The sequence below is a fragment of the Pyxicephalus adspersus genome, chromosome 1 (assembly GCF_032062135.1).
Source record: "Pyxicephalus adspersus chromosome 1, UCB_Pads_2.0, whole genome shotgun sequence".
Taxonomy (NCBI): Eukaryota; Metazoa; Chordata; class Amphibia; order Anura; family Pyxicephalidae; genus Pyxicephalus; species Pyxicephalus adspersus.
The window spans coordinates 68,895,782-68,920,796 of NC_092858.1; the positions used below are offsets into that span (position 1 = coordinate 68,895,782).

General features: G+C 36.2%; 1 protein-coding gene across 3 annotated transcripts in view; it reads right to left on the reverse strand.

The window, feature by feature from the left end:
- Positions 1-3,640: 3,640 nt before the first annotated feature.
- The window catches only part of AFF3 (ALF transcription elongation factor 3), a 142,147-nt gene continuing 120,772 nt past the window's right edge, over positions 3,641-25,015 (reverse strand). For all 3 annotated transcript variants that reach the window (XM_072413371.1, XM_072413365.1, XM_072413376.1), the window contains exons 10-19: positions 23,810-23,928; positions 21,796-21,955; positions 21,295-21,425; positions 18,402-18,465; positions 14,615-14,751; positions 13,568-13,639; positions 10,829-10,922; positions 8,152-8,201; positions 7,266-7,465; positions 3,641-6,948 (exon numbers count right to left, since the gene is read on the reverse strand). In XM_072413371.1, the coding sequence (XP_072269472.1) occupies positions 6,824-6,948; positions 7,266-7,465; positions 8,152-8,201; positions 10,829-10,922; positions 13,568-13,639; positions 14,615-14,751; positions 18,402-18,465; positions 21,295-21,425; positions 21,796-21,955; positions 23,810-23,928 (1,152 nt within the window). In that variant the 3' untranslated portion in view covers positions 3,641-6,823. The remainder of the gene's footprint in view (positions 6,949-7,265; positions 7,466-8,151; positions 8,202-10,828; positions 10,923-13,567; positions 13,640-14,614; positions 14,752-18,401; positions 18,466-21,294; positions 21,426-21,795; positions 21,956-23,809; positions 23,929-25,015) is intronic.

Below are 25,015 nucleotides of genomic sequence, written 5' to 3' on the forward strand. Positions count from 1 at the left end.
TGTCTGCACCTCCTACCAGCGCCCTGCCTGCCCCCCCTCCTAGAATATATCTTCAACCAGCTTTATTCAGACTCTATAGAACGGACACAGGCAATGTCACTGGCAATAACATGCTGTATAGAAATGACATTTGTATGTATATTATGTTCTGTGGCCCTGCATGGTGACAGCCAGAGCATGACCCACCTTCTCCCTGTATGCACCCACTATCAGAGCTCCTGACAGCATAAAACCCCGTGTTAGAGGAAGCTGGGGGATGAGGATTATAGTATTGTGTGTAGGCGAGCCCATAGTATTGTCACCAGGCTTCAGTCACCCATTTAGACGGGGCATTCATCAAAACCAATGACTGATCAGACATAAAAAGGTCTATGTGTGTATAGACACCTCTGCACCTGGGCAGCCAACAGGGACAGCTTTGCATGGGCAGATAGATCTATCTATCTATCTATCTAATCATCTATCTATCCTACAATACTTTATAAACTGATTAATTCCCTCATTGTGACTTCTACAATAAAACCATACACACAAGTTTCTGTAAAATACACATATTGCACATGCACAGCTCAGTGTACAATCTCAGCTGCTTGCCATGATGAAATATCTCCTATGGAAGTTATGTTATCCTGGGCCTGAATATAGAGGATGTCACCTCACCAGATCACTGGTCTGATATCTTATACCAATCCTTTTCTGGATTCTGAATCTTCAGCTATCTTGATTTGCCAGACCAGAATGAGGTGAATCCTGTGCATGTGCACAGGACATCATTCATTCCTGCACCCAGGTATGGCGGGATCAAACACTGAGGACACTGTACATTTAACAAAAGATTGCAAACAGGAAGGTAAGTTTGTTTTATTGCAGAAGATACACCACCTGTCCTTTTTGCAGCTGTACACTGCCAACATCCAATTATTAAGACACATATAAGCTAAAAGATTGTAAGCTCCTTTACCATCTTCATTATATCATATTAAACCCCATTTCATTTACTTACATTAAATGTAAAGAAAAAGGTTTGAAAATTGCAGCTGTTTGGCTGCATCAAATGGGTCTTAAAAGGTTGGTTGCCATAGAAATGTTAATTTTAGTGGTGCGAGGCCTGTAATGTAGATGTAACACGACCGAGGTACCATTCTTATGGCTCCAGTGACTAATGTGGTGCTGGCCTCTATTATTGTTCCTCCAGCTATGATATTCCTAATTTTATGCAGAACAAGAGAGGAAATAAATGGAAATATGTCGTTCTTTGAAACTCTTTTCCAGCCTAATCCACCTTTTCTTTCTAAACATATTTTCCTTGTTAAGTTGGTTGAATAAATACAGCAGCTTAGTAGTAGAGCCTCAGAAGAGTTAAAGCTGTTTACCCGGCTTAAAGCCTAATGCTAGGAAAAAATAAAATCTTTTTTTTGGGGATGCTAAAAAGACTTTTATTTGCCTGGTTGATTGTTTTGCAGACTTCCTCTTCTGTGCTACCGATCCCCCCAATTCTGTAAGACTATCTGGCAGTAGTAGGATCCGACTCTGTCCCCTACGATGTGGGTCCAATAATCCTGCATTGTATGTGAGGACACTGAGGGCCCTTTCGCAGTGCAGAGTTTTGGAGAGAGGAGGAGAGCTTCCATTGCTGAAGGAGCAGCAGAACAGGTAAGTAAAACACCTTGATACAAATCCTTTAGGCACAAATAGGCAATTTACCTATGCAGTGCAAAGGAAGTCCAACCATATTAAGTAATTAAAATTAATTTTAAAGTTCAGCTTGACCGCTACGGGTTCTATTTATAAAACAGAGAATCAGACATTCATTCTCTCAAAGTCTTTTGTGGGAATCTTCCAGGTCCATGTGTTTTAATGGTATTATTTGGTTCACACCCAGGATTGTTTGAGGGAATGTCACATTCCCTGTTTTAAACAGTAAATAGAACCCTAAAAAGACACTTAAATGCAGCAGGGTAAGTACCAGGATTTGATCTGGTATAAGCTTATTGCATAGCATAGTCTGTATAGCAGAGGTAAAGCCAATTAGTTTAGGTGCTATCGAGTAGTATGCTGATTGGAAGAGAAAGGTGACTGAGAGGGAGATGAACTCACCACTTTGCTTCTTCTCCTTTAGCTGTCACTTCTAATCTCAGTAACAACCTGGGGGCAGATCCAGGATAAATGGGCTAAAGTGGGTTGAATGATGCTGGCCTTCAGAAAAAAAAGTAGGGGAAATCTTTGTATTGAAGCTGTTATAGCAGTTACATTCTCATTACCTGTACTTGTCCCTATTGTCCTGGAAGGTAGGGACTATGATGCATTGTTCATAATTTACTGTAAATCCCTTCACATTTCCCAATTACATTTTAAAGAGGAACTGAACTCTGGAATCTGTGGCTACATAAAGGCACAGGGCAAACAGACTAGTCACCATCACTGCCTGTGGTCTTCCTGTAGTTGATGATTCTCCATCATGTACTTACCATGTGCTGTTCTGCACTGTGTTTCTGGGAAAAGGAGCGCCATCTTGGCATAGGCAGATTTTGCATCTTTTTTTCAGAGCTCTTGGCGAGAACAAGTGAGTGGACTGGTGGAAGCATCAACAAACCTCACTTCTAATCTAGAACTTTTTGGAGTTCAGAGGCAGCATTGTCTTAGATTTACACTGCAGACATATGAAACTATGATCAAGGGGGTTTCTAGGTACTCTCACATTTCAGGATGTTTATTACTTTTTGAGTTCAGGTCCACTTTAAGGGCAGAGAGTGATGAGTAGAATGGAGTTGTATTGTGGTTACCAAAAGAATGAGTCAATCTTCTAAGCTGCTAGGAATTATGGGGGAGAGGGAGGTATTTCAGGAATCAATTCAAGGTATCTGTCAATATCCATTTTTACATTTTTAATTGACTTCAGTACAGCAAATGCTCTTTACAATAGTAAATTTATTGGCAGCCTGGAGCTCACCTTTACTCTGTTAGACAATTATTCTATTAGATTTTTTCAATAAGCAGCACTAAACATCTTTCCCTATTCTGCATTTACAGATTGATTCTGTAACAAATTACCACTATGAGTAACTTTCTCTGGTTCAACTGGTGAACTTTGGTTTTATATAATTAATACTTTACAATAAATGACTACTATATGTAGGACAATAAGTCTGAGAAAAAAAATCAAACTCTTGCTCTGTCTTTTGAGTTTAGAATTTCATACACTATATTAGTATGTTAGCACAGCACCTCTTCCTCTATGGCTGCCTAGAGTAGACCATGACACCTATACAGGCATACCATGTCCCCTGACAGATGTTCTGTTATTCCTGCTTTCAATAAACAGTCCTTTCAAAGCTTTAGGCTCTGCCTGGATTTGTCTGGACCTCTTAGATTGTAAGCTCCTTTCCTCCTGTGTCACTGTCTGTATCTGTCTGTCATTTGCAACCCCTATATAATGTACAGCGCTATGTAATATATTGGCACCATATAATTACTATTTATTATTAATAATAATAAAAATAATAATATTATTATTAATAATTTGTATGAAGAAATAACAATACTACACAGCTGTTGGTAAGTTTTGTTGGACTGATTATTCAAGTCTATAAAAAAAAAAAAAAACTATAAACAAACATTCTACACACAGGAAACATTGTGATTATAGAGTTTTTATTTTTAATATCACATATATAAAAGTATTGTTACAGAGTATTGAACATTTATCTCTTAAATATAAAAGTGCTTCCGGATATAATAATTAAGGCCCATTTTGTTATATTAATATTCTAGAAAGTGTGCTACATTGGGTTATCATGAAAACTTTTAAGCACTAGGCAGCACTTTATATCGCTTTTCATCAGCATTGTGGACCATTTTATTTAAAGCTGAATTTCAGTAAAAAAAAAAAAATTTTTTTTGCAACGGTAATGGGTAATGTGTGGAGAAAAGATAAAGCAAGTATATTTATTCCTTGCTCCTGCAGACTTATTTTGAGTGCATCACCGATTCCTAAAAGTCATTCCCTTGGTCACTTGCTAACATAGTCATCCATAGTGTAGGACCAGCATTGGCTTTTAATGTTTGAAGTGTTGGGTGAGACCCTCTGAAGTAAAACTTTTTTTTTTTTATTTTACTAACAGGTCAGCTTTAATTTTTCACTGTTTTTATTATTGTTTTTTTTATTAATGTACAGTACATGGCAAAATCATTTACAACAATGAAAGCAGCTTAATATAATAATATGATGACAAGACAAGGTGGACTGTGAAAGACCATTCGAAATTATGCAGGTTTCCTAAAAAATATGGTTTTATCTTTCACTTAAATTATATTTTAAGGCAAAACTTATTTTTTTGACATTTTGGACTGAGTAGGAGAGGGTTAAAACCATTTTATTTATTTTTTTGCCATCTGTGTCTCTTGATTATTTCCCTTTACTTTCTGACCTGAAAACTCAATAGGAAGTGAAAGGATACCTCAAATGTACAGAAGATCCCCTTGTCACAGGAACAAATTTCCCCATTGGAAGGAAGTTGCTCTCTTTCCTATTCTGAGAGCAACACAATGGTTGCTGATTTATTAAAGTTCTCCAAGACTGCAGAAGATAGACCATCATGGGAGAACCCGGGTGTTCCAGCAAGCCAGGAATGGATCAGGCCCATGATTGGAATATTTGTCAACAAACAGCAAATTACGTTTAAGAAATAAATTCTGAATCTGGATCATACCATCAAAGTCTGTCTTCTCCAGACTTGGAGAACTCAGCCATTTTTGATCAAGACAATTAAAGAAAGTGATTCTCTTTAAGGTCTTTACCACATTCTGTATTAAAGTGGTTCCAGCTTCCAACCCTTATTAAAAAAAAGGTTTGTCTTTATGTATTCTTTAAAGCTACTGAACATAAAATTGAAATACATTTAGTTTTACCCAAACATATTCACAAATATATGGCACGATTGAGTATTTTTCTTTTGGAAGGATCATACAAATGAGATGATTTGCCAATAACGGAAAAAGTTACATTGAGAAATAATAAATCTATATAATAGATGTTTTTAAAAAGAGTGAATTACATCAGCAGACACCAGGAAATTTAACTTAAATTGTACTCAATTGAAAGGATTTTGCATTGTGTGTAGCATTATCTGTATGGTTTACTTACTAAACTATTTTTTTGTGAATACATTACAGCATTTCTCACTTGGAGATCCTGTCAGTGATAGCAACAGTTTAAAAAAAAAAAAAATTGTTTTAGAAAACCTGCATAACATTTTCTTACTAAGATCTATCAGCTTGAGGTGGGCATATTGCTATCATGCAAAACTAAAGTTGGAATTAGTTGTCTGTAACCCCTCTATAATAATTTCACCTCACTTCTTGTTCCTATTACAGCTGGAACAGAAATGGGGGGGGGGGGGGGGAGAAGTTGTCAATGGAACAGGAGAACACAAACTGTACTAATAAGCTATTATAAAATAATTGCTTTGCCCTGCACATGCTTAACTCACAGCCAAAATCTGCTTAAATAGAACCAAAGCCCACTGGCACAGGCCCTTATCAAGGTGCAGATACCGAATGTTTTGTATGTGCAGAACAGAATATTTTGTATCTCCACCTCTATAAAAGATATACGGTATGTGTTTTGTTGGATTTTGTGGCCTCATTGAATGGATGTCCTATCACTTCCTGTCCTGGCCTGTGACAGCAAATCTTCCCAGTGGGATCAGCCCGAAAAACAAACAATGGTTCTATCTCTACACCATTCTGTCCAAAGCTAAAAAAAAAAGTCTGGAGCTATCTCTAAGGCCCATGTTAGGCAACCAAGATACAATGGGGCTGATTTATTAAAGCTCTTCAAGGCTGGAGAGGATACACTTTCATCTGTGAATCTGGGTGATGCAGCAAACCCGGAATGGATCTAGTCCAGCCTGAAAAACATTTGCTAACAAATGGTAAATTACTTTTCAAGAAATCCATTTCAGGTTTGCTGAAATGAGAAAATGGTCAGCGCTGCCCATAATAAAATAACCTGCTTCAGGATGTGATGAGACCTGACATAAATACAGTGCATGTTCCATGACAAGATCATTAGATTTTCTATCAGGTGGAAGAAACAATCAGTTACAAATATAATGTTCACAAATGGTTAATATACCACTGCGGTAAGTTCCCACATGGAGTATTTATTGGAACTTCTTATGTTTGTTTGTTCCAGCTTGTGTATGGTTCTCTTTTATTAACTACATTGCATGGAAAAACACAGATTTCTCTGGTGGAGATCTGGAAGTAAAGAAACTGTAGAATATTTTTCGGGTGGCATGACTGTTATGTTCATTTTCTGGGTTTTTTACTCATATACATTTTACAGGATATGTGCATGTTGAGAAACCAGGGAAATCAATCTCCAATTCCAACTTCTAATACATTTTTTTAGAAGCCCAAGCTTAAAAAATATATTTCCTGACAAGAGGCCCCAAAGCCAACTGTTTACGCTGCACCTCAGTACAGCCGACACTCTGGTATGGTAGTAGGTACTCCTAAAGGTTTGTGACTTTATTATTGACCTGAATTTTTAACAAATCACTGAAGATTAAAAAAAACATCTGGGGTGCACAAGAAATAATGTAATGAATTTACAATAGTCACAGGTTTGCCTATCCATCGCATAGATTTAATATAAAGTAATACCTGGGAATCATGGTGATTGCAAGGATTTGTTTGACTTGCCCAATGCTGAAGAAAGATAACAGATATTTAAACAAGTGCTGCCAGTACCAGACCAGCACTCAGTGCTTGGAATTCTAGCAGTTCATTGGAAATAAAAAGCAATGACCAGATGCTGCTACAATACATGATGTGAACTCTGTCTAATCCAGGAAAGTCCTTGTCGAGTGTATTGAACCAAGTGCTCCATTGAACTGTGCAGTGTGATTGGTCCTAATAATGCATCCAGCTCCTTGAAGAATTCTGTTAGGGGAAGAAACAATAATTGGTTTGGTTCAAAAAAAAAAAAATCACAGTTTTATTATTATGATTTATATTTATATAGCTCCATCATATTACGTAGCGCTTTACAAAGTCCACATGTTACTAACAGTCCCTCAAAAGAGCTCACAAAGCTTTATTTACAATGATGGGCAAAATATTTAAAAACATTCTAGAAAAAATTTCAAAAAAAAAAAAAAAGAAATGTAATATAAGGATGACGCATATAGGGTAAACAGACAAAATTTAACAACGTAATCTTGTAAAATAAGAAGCAGTGACAATGAAAGGTGACAAACCTGTGTTGTCTTTGGTGAGGTTATCAGCAATTTCCCAATAATCGTAGCTGTGCAGTATACTGTTAGTAATACTGACGTGATTGGCTGCCATCTGGTGGATACGCTGAGGGATGCTGATAATGGATGTACTTGAAGAAGAGTTGCTTACAACAGAGTTCACCAAAGGACTAGGAGATATGGGTGATGAAGTCATTGTGGTCCTGTATAAAACAAATTATGAGCTATCCATTCCTCAGCTTTTTATGTAGCTCACACTTTTAACAAAAATGAACATGCACTATATATATATATATATATATATATATATATATATATTGCTCATTACCTGGGAGATTTTATTATATAATAATTATTTGTGTTACTGTAATCCAATAAATTAATGGTTCAAACTCTCCAAAGTCATATCTCTGATCACTGACATTGTTTAAATAAAGACCCGCATGTACAAGTTCCTCCATGACTTGAGCACACATCGAATCAATTGGTTATGGAATTGAAATGTTATAAACAATAAAGCCATTACTATAAAAGTATTATACATATTGTACAGTGGGTCCTGAATGGTAGATATATTTCCCCGTTTTAGGCCAATGGTCCCTCTGAAAAGAGGTTGTGTACTGCTACTACAGGTAAATGTACATTGCTATTCTTTGAATGTTTCATGTCCTTTCAATATAATTTTTATAGTGCTACTTTTAGCCTTTGCACAGACTAAAAAGTCCCAAAATGAAAATTTTAAGCTATGAACCATAGGGAAATTTGAAAATACAGTATGAAAGTCATTAACTTTTCATTATGATCATTTGGTTAGAACAACTTTCCCTTTATTGTGATTATAATTTAAAGAGCTAGAATATTTTTTACAAGCTCAATTCTAGTCACTTACTTTTCCTTGGTATTTCCTGGTGATGATATTCGAGATGTTTTAGATGAATTCTAAAAAACAAAATTAGCACACTTATATTCATAAATAAGAACTGTGATTCTAATAAGCTATGTAGTGATTTATAATTATCAGGCAAAGTTAGAATGACACAGGGAAAAGAAAAAAAAAAATCATCTTCACCTCTTAATAAATACGCTCAATTTTATTCACTCTGAAAAATTCAAAGAGCAAGCGCAGATGCATTAACCAGACATAACCAGACAATATTCTCTTTCTATAATTGTAGGACAGCATGCTATTTCCTAGAATGCACCACAAACTCTTCATATAATTGCTGACATAGTGTAAAGAGTCAGCCCACCCCAAAAAGATTTGCATTTTTGCAGTTTATTTAGAGGCTCTACTGGTGGATTATAATTCTTGGCTTTGAACTTTTATGGCCACTATAAGGAGTTATCTGTATCTTTTTTGGATACATTGTGCGACAACTCCCAGCTCAAAAGTAAGAAATTATGTTTAAGTTGGAGTTTCCATGACATAAAAGGAAGACAGGAGATGTTTTGCCTACTAAAAATTGTATATCTATCTATTCATTTCTTAGAATAGCAATATAGAATAATACTTTATTTTAAATACCGTATTTATTCGAGTATAACGCGCAAAATTTTATACCAAAAAAAGAAATCAAAGTTTGGGTGCGCATTATAAACGAGGGCTGGGGTGGCAGTGGCGGCCAGTCCATTGAGGGCGTACGCGAATTGTGAGTTTGCACTGCGCCTTTTCCGGGCTGCAGCCGCTCACTGTACGCGACGCGGTGACGTTTTTTTTGCTTGGTGTAAACAAAATTTTATACCGATGTTTAATCGAAAATTAGGGGTGCGCGTTATACACGAGTGCGCGTTATACTCGAATAAATACGGTAATTGCAGTTAGACAATACAAATTGATCTTGTTTTTTACCCAGTCTGTCTTTGTACAGGAAAAGGAAAGGCATTAGACTGTAATTATTATTATTAATATTATTATTAATAAACATGATTATATAGGTACATAATTTTATGCAGCGCTGTACATTAAATAGGGTTGCTAATGACAGACGAATACAGTGACACAGGAGAAGGAGAGGACCCTGCCCCGAAGAGCTTACAATCTAGGAGGTGGGGGAAGTAACACACAATAGGAGGGAGGATATGTAGTGGTGATAGAAGATGGGTCGGCAAGTTTAAAAAATAGGTTTTGAGTGCTCTTTTAAATGAGCAGAAAGTAGGAGCAAGCCGAATAGGACAAGGAAGACCATTACAGAGAGTTGGGGCAGCTCTAGAAAAGTCTTGCAGTCGTGCATGTGATGAGGTTATGAGTGAGGAAGACATTAGTAGGTCATTGGAGGAGCAAAGAGAGCAGCTAGGGGAGTATTTTTTTACCAGGTCAGAAATGTAAGTAGAAAAAGAACTGTGCAGGGATTTAAAGGCGAAGCACAGGAGCTTGAATTTGATTCTAAGGTGAAATGGAAGCCAGTGAAGAGAAATACAAAGAGATGCAGCAGAAGAGGAGCGGTGGGAAGGATGGATGAGTCTGTCTGCAGCATTGAATAGATTGGAGAGGAGTCGGGTTAGTGGAATACCAGAGAGGAGGAGGTTACAGTAGTCCAGAAGAGGGATGATAAGAGCGTGTACAGGAAGTTTGGTGGTCTCTGGTCAGGTAGGGGCGGAGATGTTTGGAGATGTTGCGTAGGTGAAAGTGACAGGACCTGGAAATGTTCTAAATATGGGAGGTAAATGAGAGGGCAGAGTCAAAGGTGACGTCAAGACAACGTGCCTGAGGGGAGGGACGAATAACTGTGTTGTTAACAGTTAGGAATATGTCAGGGGGAGATTTGGAACTTGGAGTTTGAGGGGGGGATGATGAGTTCTGTTTTATCCAGGTTGAGTTTCAGGAATCGGTCTGATGGGATGGCTGACAGGTAGCTTGACAGTGGAGAAATAATTTTACTTGATTAGTTTGTCACTCTGTTCACTTTCCCTGTCAGCATGTTCTTTATTACAAAGTGAGCACTGCAGCTTCTTACTCCCAGAGCAGTGCTGCTTCCCACTCTTTCAGTCTGAGCTCTTTTGTACAGAGACTGAAACAGGTTGATACCAAGTCAAATTCAGGTATTTAAAAGAATACATTTTACACTATACATTAGTATAGAAAAAATGTGGAGCAGCAACTATACCACTATACACTTTAGTTCTTGAAGTGTGGTATCATTAAAAATGTCTGCAAAGCTGGAAGATAAATATTATCTAAACTGGAACTATACCTCACCTGTCCCTGTTCCATCGCAGGGCACCTACATCTTCTTCTCTTTCTGGATGTGATCTTCACCATTTTGATTGGCTGGGCCAGGTTGGCGTAACTCGTGCACGGGAAGCTGAGATGCTGCATGTGCAGCTCAGCATTCTTTTTAAGTTTCACAGAACAATCAGGCGGGTAAGAATGCTTATTGCAGAGGGGATATCTCCTGTCCCTTTCTGCAATAATGCCCTGCCTGATCCAACATTTGTAAAAGTGGTACTTTGGTTTCATTTTATAGCTGAACTCAAATATAAAAGACACAACTGAATGCAGTAATGCAATTATATTAGGAAATAAAAATGCAGTTAGGGAAAGTTCAGTTATTTAGTTCATTATTTACCTTAAAATATTCAATGAGTGCCTTAGAATACTTCACTGCATGATCTCTTTTGAGCCGGAACATTCTCCAGTAGAGAAGTGCCAGACAGCGATAGCTATGACAAATAAAAAAAGACATGAATATATGCTAACACAATAATGCTCTATCACTAGTGGCAGATTTGGCTATTTATCTGCTATATAAACAGATGATGACCAACCAGCAGCAGAATATATTTGTGTAAAAGTAGTAGAGAATGCCCTAAAGTACCTCATGGTGGTAGTAGAAGAAACAAGCTGGATAGCATATTCTATTTTTCTAATGTAATGTAAGGTAAGTTCACTAATGTAAAAGTGAACTTTAATGCAATAGGTTGAAAAAGAAGCCCAAAGAACCTAATTCAATAAACTAAAAAAATGTCCAAAAGTTCAGAAGTGTTAAAAAAATAGCTTAAGTTACTTAAAGGCATTCATACCTAATTCAAGAGAATTCAAGTGCACACAATTAATTAGAAGATAAAAAAAGACAGAGTTTTTTGGCATAAAAGCTTACAAATGATGTTTACTTATAGATAGTTGCATACAAATTGACATGTTAATTATTCATAAAAAAATCAATAATACAGACAGGATACCATTGAACAATGGCTGGCCACTAAGTGGCTCTAAACAATCAACTTCTACCGTCAAAAAGATCAAGGTAACCTAAAAGTTCATTCCGGAACCTTGATATTCATACATAAAATGGGTACCCACTACAGGAAAGCAAGGTCCTCCTACTAGTACTGTTTGTTGTGGTAAATAGTTGCAGCTGTCTTATCTTATGACCTGACGCATTTCGCCTGTAGGTAAAGCTTCCTCATGTACTAAATGGCTTGCTTAGGGGTAGTACAATACTTCTGCAGGAAGACACCATCGGACAAGTGAAAAGCAGAATGAGTCAATATATGACCCTTGGATTCCTGGGAAGACCAAAGGGACCTTGTACTTGATAATGACTGTGTTTGTAGGAAGCTATGGGTGTTCACTTTAACTTGTTTATATTATGCAGGAGTGGAATCTGAATGTGGATGCTGCCGTGTGTTTTTTTTTCTAATTAATTTGGTTCTTTAATTAGGGGTTGGCATATCCCTATCATTGCAAAACACCTAAGCTTGTAAAAACTTCTCCACCCTTATCCTTTGGTTAATTAGAATTTTTGTGCACACCAACGTGTGCACATTTTTCCATGCATTTTCCTTGGACTATATGCAATATAACATAGAAAAACATACATATAACACTGAAGCCTATGATGTGAAATTATAACTTTTTTCGCATTTTATGATCCAAGGACCAATACTTTTCTTTACCTTCCTATCCCTCTCTTTTTCGGCACCATCATTTTCTTGGTACCCACCCCAATTCTTTACTAACAACTTCCTTCCTTACTTCTCTAACCCTCCATTCCGCCTGAGCTTCCTTTAAAGCCTGGTTTTCATCTAAATACATACACCCATCGCACCCAACATCCATAGTACACTGACCTGAATAGCATAACCTACTCCAGTGATTAAAATCTCCTACACTACACAAAATAATATAGTGTATATATGACACTGGGCACATAAGTGAGTAGAATGTGAAACACATAAATGAAAATTTGTAATGCTATAAAATGTCTGACTGTCTAATTGTGCCTGGGGAGTACCGTAAAAAATGTACCCTTGGAATTCCACCAACAAAATAACAGCACAATGGTAAAAGTGTACCTAGGCACTTGTGTGCCCACAGCCTCATATGTGTATATTTGAGGTGTGAATCTAAGGCACTGCTGACTCCTTGATTTCTCATTAAATTTCTGGTGAGGTCACTACAGTGCTGCTCACTGTTCTTGATGGAGGCTCTGACATGAGGGAGCAAAGTCCTACCTCTACCATGATGGCCACCATCAAGAATGTTAGTTATGCTAGCGCTATGGTAGCAGAGAATGCCATCCAAAGTTACTGCATACATTATAACTTAACGGCATTCACCAACATGGTCTGACCCTAACTAATGAATTAGCTAAAATATGCCCATGGCCTGCTTATAAGATATACTTCTTGTGTATTTTTTTTCACTTGCAAATAGTGTTCATTATGATATATTCCAAGTGAAAAAAGTTTAGTGAATCCAGCTGAACTAAAAAAAGGTATAGTGTCAAAACGAGCTATAAAAAGTTGCAAACTCATTTCACCCTTTAGTAAATCAGGCAATAGAGTCATTCATTGGTATGCTCTACATGGAAAATGTGTGTGGTAAGAGGTCACTTTAGTTGTAATGGAAAAGAGGATAGGGTAAGTTCAGTACACACATTGCCCCTGATTCATCAAGCAGAATCGGATTATCGGTCGCGCATTCGTATTCGCGATCCGAAATCGTTCGCGATCGCGCTATTCAGCAACTGAAAAAGCTCGCGGCCGGAGCCGCGCATCTCCGGCAGCTTTACACTGGCGAGCTTGCATTAAAAGTCACTGTTCCCCTAAAAAATCATTCTTTCTCCGGACCGCGGTAAACCGCGATCGATGGCCGCGCGTACTTTCGCGCTTCCAGCGAGCGCTGATTTTATTGATGAATCAGGGGCATTATATAACTTCTTCAGGCAGCAGAATGAATAAACAGCCAAATCTCAGTTGAATGGACAGTCAAGGAATTTATAAATAAACCCCTATATTTAAACAGCATGTATAGAATGTAGAAATACAGTTGAGTGGAAGGTAGGGGGGAGGTGTATACAAACCATAATGCTGTGATTTTCTTATCCAGAGTAGATCCGCTATGACCTGAATGAGATTTTAATCTCAGGGCATACCTGCAAAAAAAAAAAAAAATATATATTTATACATAGATTTGCTTACTGATTTTGCAGCTGCCATTGCCATATATAAAATAATATTTTTCAAGTAAACAAAAAAATGGCAACCGATACTTGTCAAATCAGTTCCTTGTAAAAAAAAGGTGTAAGATAGCAACAGTTCAATAAAAAAAATATAACAATTCTACAAAATCCATAAAAGCAACAATTTTTTATTATTTTACTCATATTATTTATTAACTATATAGTTCTGGACAGGTCATAAAGTAACTTGTAGTTATAGAGAATATTAAGAGTGTTACACAAAATACAGTAAATCCAGTGTTACAGTAAACTGAGAAAACTATATTTTATAATGTTGTGGCATGTAAAGCTCATACTGTGGTTATTTTATCCAGATCTCATCCCTTTATATGTACCCGTTGATGACAACATAGACAATGTATGTTGTGTTTTCTTTTATCTTTATGCATGCATATTTTGTATGTATATTGCATGTACATATATTCAAATATTTTACATAGTATTTTTGAAATACACCTGACTTAAAATACACATGTAATTTTACTATATAAAAAACACATGAATTTATATTTAAAATTAATTTCCTTAGTCCTGCATAGACTGCACACACACATTCAATTCTTGCCGCTAGAAACAATATTTTGTGTCATTTCCAGTGACAAAAGAATGACAGATAAATGAAGTGCTGTACGCACAGCGTCACTCTGGTAATGGAGAGGGGAGGGAGGAGAACGAGTGAGCTGCACCCTGCTGTACTCTTCTCGATTGACTTGTATAACAAGGTGGATCCATAAACAATGTTGGCTGACTGCTAAACACATGTCAGATTCTCACCTGAGTCAAGCCCAACTGTTCGTATCAGGTGAGAATCATCTGATTTGTACATATCCTTACTCTCTTTTAATGACCAACATACACATAGTGAACTAAAAAGGTTTTCACACCTACCTTATCAACTCTACAGTCTCAGAATACATTGTGTATGGAGATTTAGATTCCATTGGCCCATGCTCCATTGCATTACCACACTCAATAAAAGAAAGAGCAGCTTCTGTGTAGTTCAGAACTTTGTCAAATTTGTCCATCTTGTTAAAAAAAAAATATAATCACAGAAAATAATTAAACTGAAATGAAATTATAAATATATTTTGTTGTATAAATACACTTAGATTATCATTGTTTGATTTGTAATTTTATATTTGCTCAAATACATTTTTAAATTATATTTGCCTAAATAATGTGTTGTGATGGAAAAAAAAAATTACAAAATATTTTGTATAGTGCAACAATTAGAACGTCACAACAGGTTTAATGAAAAAAGCATAAAGGGACTTGTTTTTTATTTTGGCCCCTAAACATTTTTCCAGACTAGCCTACTTGCCGGCAAATCTGAACATTGTAGAACTATTTCAGATTTGATGACAAAAAACAGGGGAAAAGGAATTGCATTGATCTGTACATGAGTCCTGAATGCACAATGTCTCTCCTTTTCCTGGCCACTTAGCCCTAGATAAGGGCTTAGTTACATTTAAGGAAACAAAGGGGAGCCCCCTTTTTAATTTAAACACAAACAGTTTACAGCTGCTTGTCATAAATTTGCAGACTCTTTCAGAAATAATTTACCATAGACTTGGGGTTTCCCGCAAACAATGAGTGTCACAAACCTAACATGTAAAACATGAATCCTAAAATAAATTTGAACTTCAGCAAATGTACCTATCTTTAATAATAAAATGTGGCTCTGACTGTGACTTTTAAATATCTAAAAACTGTTTCAGATTTATTAAGTATCGGGTGACATGTTTTGTGGAAATCTAGACATGATGCTCACTCTTGATTGTCATACGTTTAACAACTGAAGTTTGGTTGTCATGCTCTGTGTGCTTTGAGTTATGAGTTTTATTTCAATGGTAAGTTACAGATATTCTGTAACATTATTTAATTGAATCTGCAAACAAGGTGACCATACACACAGTTATTGTGTGTGTTTTTGTTTATTTTAGATGCAATGGGGTTGGTTTCACTACTTACCTACCAATACATATCCCCTGCTATTGTGTGATACTTCCCCCACCTCTTAGAATGTAAGCTCTTCTGAGCAGGGTCCGCTCCTCCTCCTTTGTCACTGTGTGTATTTGTCTATCATTTGCAATCGCTGTTTAATGTACAGCACTGTGTAATATGTTGGCGCTATTTAAATACTCTTTAATGACAATAAAAATTCAAGCAACCAAAAGGAAGTGTACAGTGGCTTTTTTTATGTAGGACAATGAAGGTTTAAAAAACATGTAAAAAATGAATTGCTTTTAATTGTTCTAGAAAATATTACATGTGGTATTCAGTAAAAAAATACTAAGTACATAAAGATATTGTCAACTGTATCAGCACCAAATTCTCTTTAGATAATATTATTAGTTAGACTGTAGATGGCAGCATAGTCCTTTTTGGTGAAGAAATCTTGGTATCTGCCTATAACTATGAAACTTACGCACTATACCAGCTACAGTGGCATCAGAATAAACAAATTAATTATATAAATATTTGATCTGCTATATGGTAAGGAGCAAAAATGGAAAAAATCACAGGGAAATCTATGATAAAACAGAGCATGGTTTTTATGTGTCACAAGGCCTGCATTTAGAGTTTGCTGACCTCAATTAAATTCTATTTACCTGTCTGTTATGATTGTCTTTTTTCCTTCAATACTATTGGAATCACTGAACCAGAACAAGTGTGAAGCCATAGGGTTTGATTTATTAAAGCTCTCCAAGGCTGGAGAGAATACACTTTTATCAGTTAAGCTGGGTGATCCAGCAAACCTAAAAAAAGATCTGGTTCAGGAATGAAAACATAACGCAAACAAATAGCAAATAACTTTTAAGAAAAATCATTTCTTCAAAGTCATTATGAATTAATTTCAGGTTTTCTGGATCACCTAGCTTCACTAATGAAAGTGTATCCTCTCCAGTCTTGAAGAGCTTTAAAAAATCAGGGCCATAAAGTCAGGAATTCTGCATACTTGCGTTCTTGTTTTAGAAAAATAGCCGGACAAGTGGTACATTTAAAAATGTCAGCAATATTTTTGTCATGACATATTTGCTTTAAAACAGTAATATGTAACTATAAAAAGACAGAAGTGTACATTTTTGTAGTAATAATATGTTTTACTATGGAAATCAATTGGACCTGGCTACCTCCTGGGAACTTTACAAACTCAAAATCCCATGACTTCAGGAAGCATCTGAAGCTGGATTATGTATATACTTTGTATATTTACATATGTAATCAGTACATAAAAAAATCCTTTTAAAGCAGCATTCTGTATCAATCTGAAGATGGCAATAATTTTCTTTCACTCTAATATGTTAACATATTCTAATATGTTAGTTAGAGTTGGTGAATGTCTTATACATGTAAATATAACTTGCATAGTAATGAGACCATCTATCACACCTTACAAACATCCATAAGGTAGTAGGAGGAAGAGCCAGAGATGCAACCATGTGACATATCCAATATAATACAGCTGGGTTTTAGCATTTATCTGCTAGGGCCCAGGGCCAAAATGCAAACATTTGAAGGTGCCTACAATCCAAAGTGAGTAAAGCTTACTGTAAGTCATCCCTATACCCGTTTGAATTTTAAAATGCAGCCTGTGATATAAGAAGGGTGTTATGAATGGGCAGCACGGTGGCTCAGGGGTTAGCACTCCGGCCTTTGCAGCGCTAGGTCCCAGGTTCAATTCCCAGCTAGGACATTATCTACATGGAGTTTGCAGGTTCTCCCCGTGTCTGCGTGGGTTTTCCTCTGGGTACTCCGGTTTCCTCCCACATCCCAAAAACATGTAGTTAGGTTAATTGGCTTCTCCCTAACAATTGACCTTAGACTACATTAATCACATATGACTATGGTAGGGAAATTAGATTGTGAGCTCCTTTGAGGGACAGTTAGTGACATGACTATGGACTTTGTACAGTGCTGTGTAATATGATGGTGCTATATAAATACTGTATAATAATAATGAATGCAAAAAAGTCAGGTGTAAAAGCAGTAGGAGGAATCTTTCAGCTGGAGCTCCCAAGTTCTCTGCAGATACACTATCTGTAGGATGATCACATATTTCGCGGGGTATTTTCTTTCTCCAGCAGCCCAAAAAAAGTACTGGCAGATATAATGGCTGTCACGCTGGTTAGACCTAAGCAACAAGTTTGTGTGTCTGTAATGAATCTGTACACACTACATTGTAAATTCCTTTGGGACTGGATTGATGTACACCATTTAGTGTGGAATATGTTTAATTAATTGGCAATAAATGAATACATAAACTAAAATCACCTCTTATATAACCTCAATTTTCACTTTGCTAAAAAAGCAGCATGACTTCATCCTGGAATCTGGAAGGAGGGAGGACTGTCACCACTGAGACTTTAGGGAAAATGATACAGTCCCTCTAAATAAACCAGAGCAGTTCTTTCAAATTGTATAACATTCATTAGAAATCCAGCTTTGAACAAACCTCTTATCCTGAGATTACTTAATTACTTATTTTTCTAGGGTGATTGTTTAGCAAAAACACTCAACAATAAAGGCATTTTTTAATTTAACAAAGCCAGTCATGCTTGTAATAGGTTTTATAATTATGTTTGGCAGTTGTGCTGATGATAAGTTCATGCACATAAAATGCTAGTCCAAAATTAATTTAACATACTCTGTCTAGAGAAGAAAATGTTCTTACCATAGCATCCGCTTTATGTTTCATCCGCTTAGCTTCCTGCATAAAGTAATCGGCACTGTGAGGTCTTCATAAAGAAAATATAAAAAGATACTTTTTGTAACAGCCCTGATATAACATTTGCTTTTTATCAACACATATATTGCCATCTATATGCTCTATCTATCTAGTATGAACAGTTTGTTAATATCCAAATAAAAAATAACAGTCTAGCGACTTTGAGGCTAAGAATGAAACTAAAGGTTTCTCATGTAAAGTGACCCCTCTGAAATTTGGCCCTATGATTAAAAACCCTGAAATAGTTTTGTTTTTACTCAACAACATCGAAACCTATAGGAAGCCATAACTGTCTAAACTTTTGCTGAGCAGCACCCAGTGCTCCAATAGCCTAAAAAAGCCTTTATTCACTATAAAAATGATTATTTGTGACAATTAGGTCTTTTGAAGCGAGAGGCCCTTTGTTGTTGGTCAACACTTGTAGTAAGTATATGAACTTCCCACTTTCTTGCTGAAGCTTTAGAAGATAGATATAGGCCTCTTTGTTTTGCTAAATGCACTGACTTTCCTTGGTAACTTTTAATAGAGTTTTGGCTACAAATTAGAATGCTCAGACATGACAATTTTTCTGGTGGTCTACATAATCTTGTTTTCAGGCATGGTTTGTGTTCCATGGCAGTCAATGTAAAAATTAGGTTTGAATACAGAAATACACAGCCAAAGATAAGAGATAGAAACTAGACTGGTAACAAGTTATATTTTTGCTGCACTACCTTAAAAAGCAAAATACCATAATTTAGGTGGAATTGTTTGAAATATAGGAAGAAGTATTTTTTTATTTTATATTATTATTTCATTATCCTTTGTACATTTAGGAACAAATCATTTGAAATATGTTATTAATTAATCATGTGTCAAGAGATTAAATTATTAACATCCTCTGTCTAGAGAAGAAAAACATATTAACATGGACATTGTGAAATTAACTTGTTTTCATAGAGCTACAGAGGAGAGACAGACCGAATAGGCCGAATTTTACTTAGGTTCTTATCTCAGAGCATAATGTAATATAAGTTGTGTGTTTTGTCTAAAATAATGCACAAAATGACCTTGGTTAGTTACTTTAAAAAGTACCTTTTACACATGCAGAAAATAGTGGTAAGACAAACATGCAGCAGGTTTTTTTTGGCTAATTCATATTAAAATAGGTATTTCAAACAGTATCAATATCTGATATATTACAAATAGAAGCATTCACTCTGTTCCCTATATCTCTATATGTCTCTATGGACTAAATAAGATCAAACCATTTGTCGATAGAAGTGTATGTATAACATGACATCCCGCTCCCCTCACAGAATCTGTTGAGGTTCGGAAGAAAGTCTATTTGTATATCAATTTGTGAACGATACTATTTGTATTGTATCAGATATTGATACTGTTTGGAATAAGTATTTAAATATATAAGCAAAAAAAAAAAACAGCTGTACGTTTGTCCGCTATTTTCTGCTTAACTTTTAGGGTTTTGACAAAACAAAGGTATTTAGATTAAGGAAAATATAACCACACCCCCCCCCTCCTTCACATTTTACCTTTCAAACATACTGCTGCAAAGGTGAATAAAGTATGATCAGATGCTAAATGATTGTCCTCTAAATTATATATGTTATACAGTATGTATGCATCATCACATCACAGCATTTACAATATCCTTTTCAAAAGTTTAAAGCTAAGAGAAGATTTGAATACTGTATGGACTTCTTTAATGAACTTTTCATAATTTTCCCACCAAACTATGTTGGAGCTTCTGATAGGTCAAGACTTGCCCTGGCGTTATTCTCCACCTCTTTCAATATACCTTCTTTTGAATTAATCATCATCTACCTTCAACCTGGCCCTCTATATAGCACTGTAATTCTCTCTTTTTTGCTGTACTATGGTCAACCTTAATTTAACTTGATTCTTCATTTACCATACCTTTATGTTTGCCTTTGGATTGTGCACAATGGTCCTGAATTATTAAAGCTCTCCAAGGCTGGAGAGGATACACTTTCATCAGTGAAGCTGGGTGGTCCAGCAAACCTAGAATGGATCTGGTCTAGGATTGAAAACATTTGCTAATAGTAAATAATTTTTAAGAAATCCATTCCAGGTTTGCTGGATCACCCAGCTTCACTGATGAAAGTGTATCCTCTCCAGCCTTGGAGAGCTTGGAGAGCCCAATGTCTTCTAAATACCATGACTTCTTTCAATAATTCAAAGATTCCCAACACTAGTCAAAGCCTTCATGAACTCTCACCTAGATGATTGCATTATTCTCTATGCAAGGTATCACAGATGCCAATAAATATTTTTCTACTACTTTCTCTGCTTCACCTCTTTTACAGTTTCTTTAATGGCTTCCCATCAACCTGAAAATCAAATTCGGTTTCTTTTGCTTTCCCTCCACAGCACTTCACAACTCTTCCTCCATATATGTCTGACTATATATTTCTTACACTTACCTGCTTATGTCTTCCCTACATGCCATAATTTATCACCTAAATTTCTCTAGAGTTTACTTTCATTATTTGATATTCTCTACCCTGTCCTATACATTTTTTGGTAATCAGTTTACAATAGCAGAAAAGAAACAGGTATGTTTTCATGTATGCCTTACAACTACATGTCTCTCAAATCAAAGAATATAAAGGGCAGGTACAGGCATTACAGCAATACAAGAAATAATAAGTTAATATCTAAACTAAGACTGCTAGTTTATAGGAAATGCCATGTGATAAAATACCCAAAACAGCACAGCGAATGGCAACCGATTCCTGTTTGATGAAGCAAAAGTTAAGTTATAAATTCAGTATAATATAGTATAATATATCAGCATAATTTTAGTGGTCATACTCACATGCTGTCCAGAGACTGTTTGGCCTTCCTTGTTTCTTTATGCCCATACAAACCAGATGACCACATATCTGACTGAAAGTCCTCCTTGTAACCTACAGTGATGTTACTCGCTGAGGGAACAGGAAGTGAGCTCTAAAGAAAAATATATGCATAATATAGTTACTAAACTTGTACCCAGTACACACAACTTACTTAAGGATCAGTTTTAAAGACAAATGAAATTAAGCAATGAACTGGTAATGCTGGCCTGAGATGAGGAGATTTTTTAACAAGCATGAAAACTTGTAAGCTATTATTCACAATTTCACAATCTCTCTCTCTTTGCCACTTTTATATAATGCATGTTTACAGCTATAGCTGAAATTTACACAGAAGAAACGGAAGATATTCAACTGACTCATTACAGTGACTGATTAAAGACATATATATTCATATACAGTCATAACCATGTAAACACAAAGAGGTGTCCCAGCGTTTACATGGATTTTACAAGGAAGCCTACCTGCTCAACATGTAACCGGCTCTCTGGCCTGGTTAAGCCATTCCTATCACATTTTGTTGCAGAGGAGCAGCCATCATTTAAAGTTTTAGATGATTCATCAGAGAGGCAAGGCAAAGGTAACAATCTGTTTCCATTTCTAATTTCATAAAGCCCGGCAATACTGAGAAAAAATAACAGGTCAAAGAAATATGGTATGACATAAATTTACAATTAGATCATACTGCCACAGCATACAACTGGTCATCTGTCAAAGGTTTATTTTACTGCAGGAACTGTGTGTGCTTATCTTTTCTATGCTTTTCTACCAAGCCCTCATCGTCCACCAGGCTATGGGATAAGGGCTGCATGATCAACCACCTCCCATAAGCCAATTTTTATAGCCTGGTACTTAGTGTTGCACTGTGTGTGTAAGGGGATGGCAGTTGAATACAAAGATGTAATGGGTATATTACCCTTAAGAAAGGTAAGCGAATCCCCTTAGTGGATTAGAGAAACTAGCCTACTAGCAAGCTAGAGAAACAAACTAGGTTTAATGTTCCATGATATACTAAACAACAGTGTCACTTATCAGTAAATAAAAAAAAGATTTAAGAAATTCCTAGACCTACTAAGTATTGCTGGCTGTAAAATACTAACTAGACCAGGGGTCGGCAAACTTATAGCCACTAGGCCATTTCAGGGGTGGGCGGGAGCACACTAGTCCGGACTCTGAGTCCCCCCCTAATTACTCCACCCCCACCAGGAAACGCCCCCTGAAGTGAAGTCCCTCTCCTCTGTATACATTACGGAGGAGAGGGATTTACCTTCAGGGAGCATTCCCTATTTACCGAGGCGGCAGAAGTATCAGGCCTGCCGCAGTAAATAGGGGAGCCACAGCAATGAGGCGGCACGGAGCTCCGGATAGGCCGTATCTGGCCTAAAGGCTGGAGTTTGCCGACCCCTGAACTAGACAGTCAGAAAATTTAACAAATCCTTATTTAATTATTTTAAACATATATAAATAGCAGGTTGTACATTTTCATGACAACACAATTTGTTGACAACTAAATTTGTTATCAGCCAATTTTGCCAAAAAAGATGAATGTTAAATTTATTTTTAATATATGACATAAAATAATAAGGATCCTAATTATTGAAATACTTCTTATACCATTTTTTGAAATTCAGAATGGCTCTTGTCCATATGTATGAACTTAAATGAATGTAGTATATACATTAACATATAACATTTTATAGTGGCCCCAGGATTAGATACATTTTTTCTATTCAGTTGCATGCATGCTAGGTTTTGTGCTAGTGTTGCACGTACAGTTATTAATTACCTATTACAGAGAGCACAGTACACAAAGGATGACATCATATTTGCTCAAGCAATATCTAGTGCCAGCATTAACTTCCTTACCTGAAATGCAAATTTACCATATCAAGAACCTCTTTATGTTTGCCATTTGATTGTGCAAGATTATGTAGACCACCAGAAAAATTGTCATGTCTGAGCATTCTAATTTGTAGCCAAAACTTTATTAAAAGTTACCAAGGAAAGTCAGTGCATTTAGCAAAACAAAGAGGCCTATATCTATCTTCTAAAGCTTCAGCAAGAAAGTGGGGAGTTCATATACTTGCTACAAGTGTTGACCAACAAAGGGCCTTTGTTGGTCTAGACCTGCTACAAAGTTAGTGTTTCAGTCTGATCTCTAGAGAAAGAGAGTGGGGAGGAAATTTCTCCTGCCAATATCAGACTAGTTACATTATCTAAGGCTTGGAACACAAATGAAGCTCACATGCTGCTTTTTAAAAATTGTTTAAAATAATATTATTGCTACATACAGTAGTGTAACATGTCAGAAATTTACTTGAAGATCCACTTTAAGGGGCAGGATCTGATATGAACTGTTCTATTTAAAACACTGCTATCTCCATTTTGCTAAAAAAAAACACACAAGGGAAACTGAAGATAAGCTGTCAAGTAAACCTTATATACACATTTGTCACACGGTGGAGGGATGCACCATACCTGCTGAGATTTGTGCTGTCACTGCTGCTAGTCACATCGTAGCTGCCTAGAGGGAACTGTAACCTTTCTCTGTTTTCCACATGTTTCTTCTTGGTATCCTGAGACTGTTCACATTCAAACTGTCCAACACAGACATTTGTTTAAATAATACATACAACTGTACAATTTCTTTCCTAAAATTTCTTGTTTATTTTTTTTTTAAGATTTAAAGAATGCAAATGGTATATAACTGCAGTACTGTAATAAACATGCAGGCTTTTGGGTAAAAGTGTAAAGTGGTTTAAATATAACAAGCCAATATTTTTAACTAATTTCCTTTCAACAAAAAATCAATTAACATTCAGTTCAAACCCCAACGGCCTTTGAAAAGTTTGTTGCCAATCTTTCACTACATCAGGCTAGCGCTACATCTGATATATATAAACAGAGCAGCAATAGATTTAGTTGCATCCTGACAGGTGAACTTATTCTATATTTCTTGCTGGCTTTCAGATCTCTTTTCATCCTACCCAAAGAATATGTTTTCCTAAAACTGATGTTATTTAGTGTTTTAATAATAATTTTGTCATTTTTATATGTTTGATTCCCAGAAAGACACCTGGTTGGCATTTAAAACTCAATTATGTATTATTAAAATATTCAGTTAATTTTTTATTTGTAACTAGTATGAGTACCTGAATTTAAATTCAGTAATAGCCTTTGGTAATCCATGTAAAGCAGAGTTTAGATTTGGAGAGGGGGCAATATGAACCTTTACAAACTGCTTTTACTGAACTTACTGTAAACAATGCTAATTAACTGGATGTAAAGCTCATTTTTGCAGGTATCTGTAAGACAATTTGCTGAACACTTGAGGAGCACACCTATTATGGGTCAGTAATTTAGAAAGTATTAAAAGGTTGAGGATCAAACACAGACCAGCACGATCTTTGAGACCAGGTCAGAAACGGTTTCTTACCTAATCACTCTGTGAAAGGTCTGCTTTACTGTCTAATCAGTCTGGGGATGAGAAAATAACTAGGCTGACCTTCTAAACTACAGGAAAGTCAGATCACTTACCTGGTTTGTTGTCGGATGGGGCTGTTTATATCTCAGGATTTATTGGACAGAAAAACAAATGCTTTAGCAAGGGAAACTGGTGTATATGTATATGTTACTCCATGTCACATTGTTAAAAAAATGCTGCTATAATAAATCAGGTAAAAC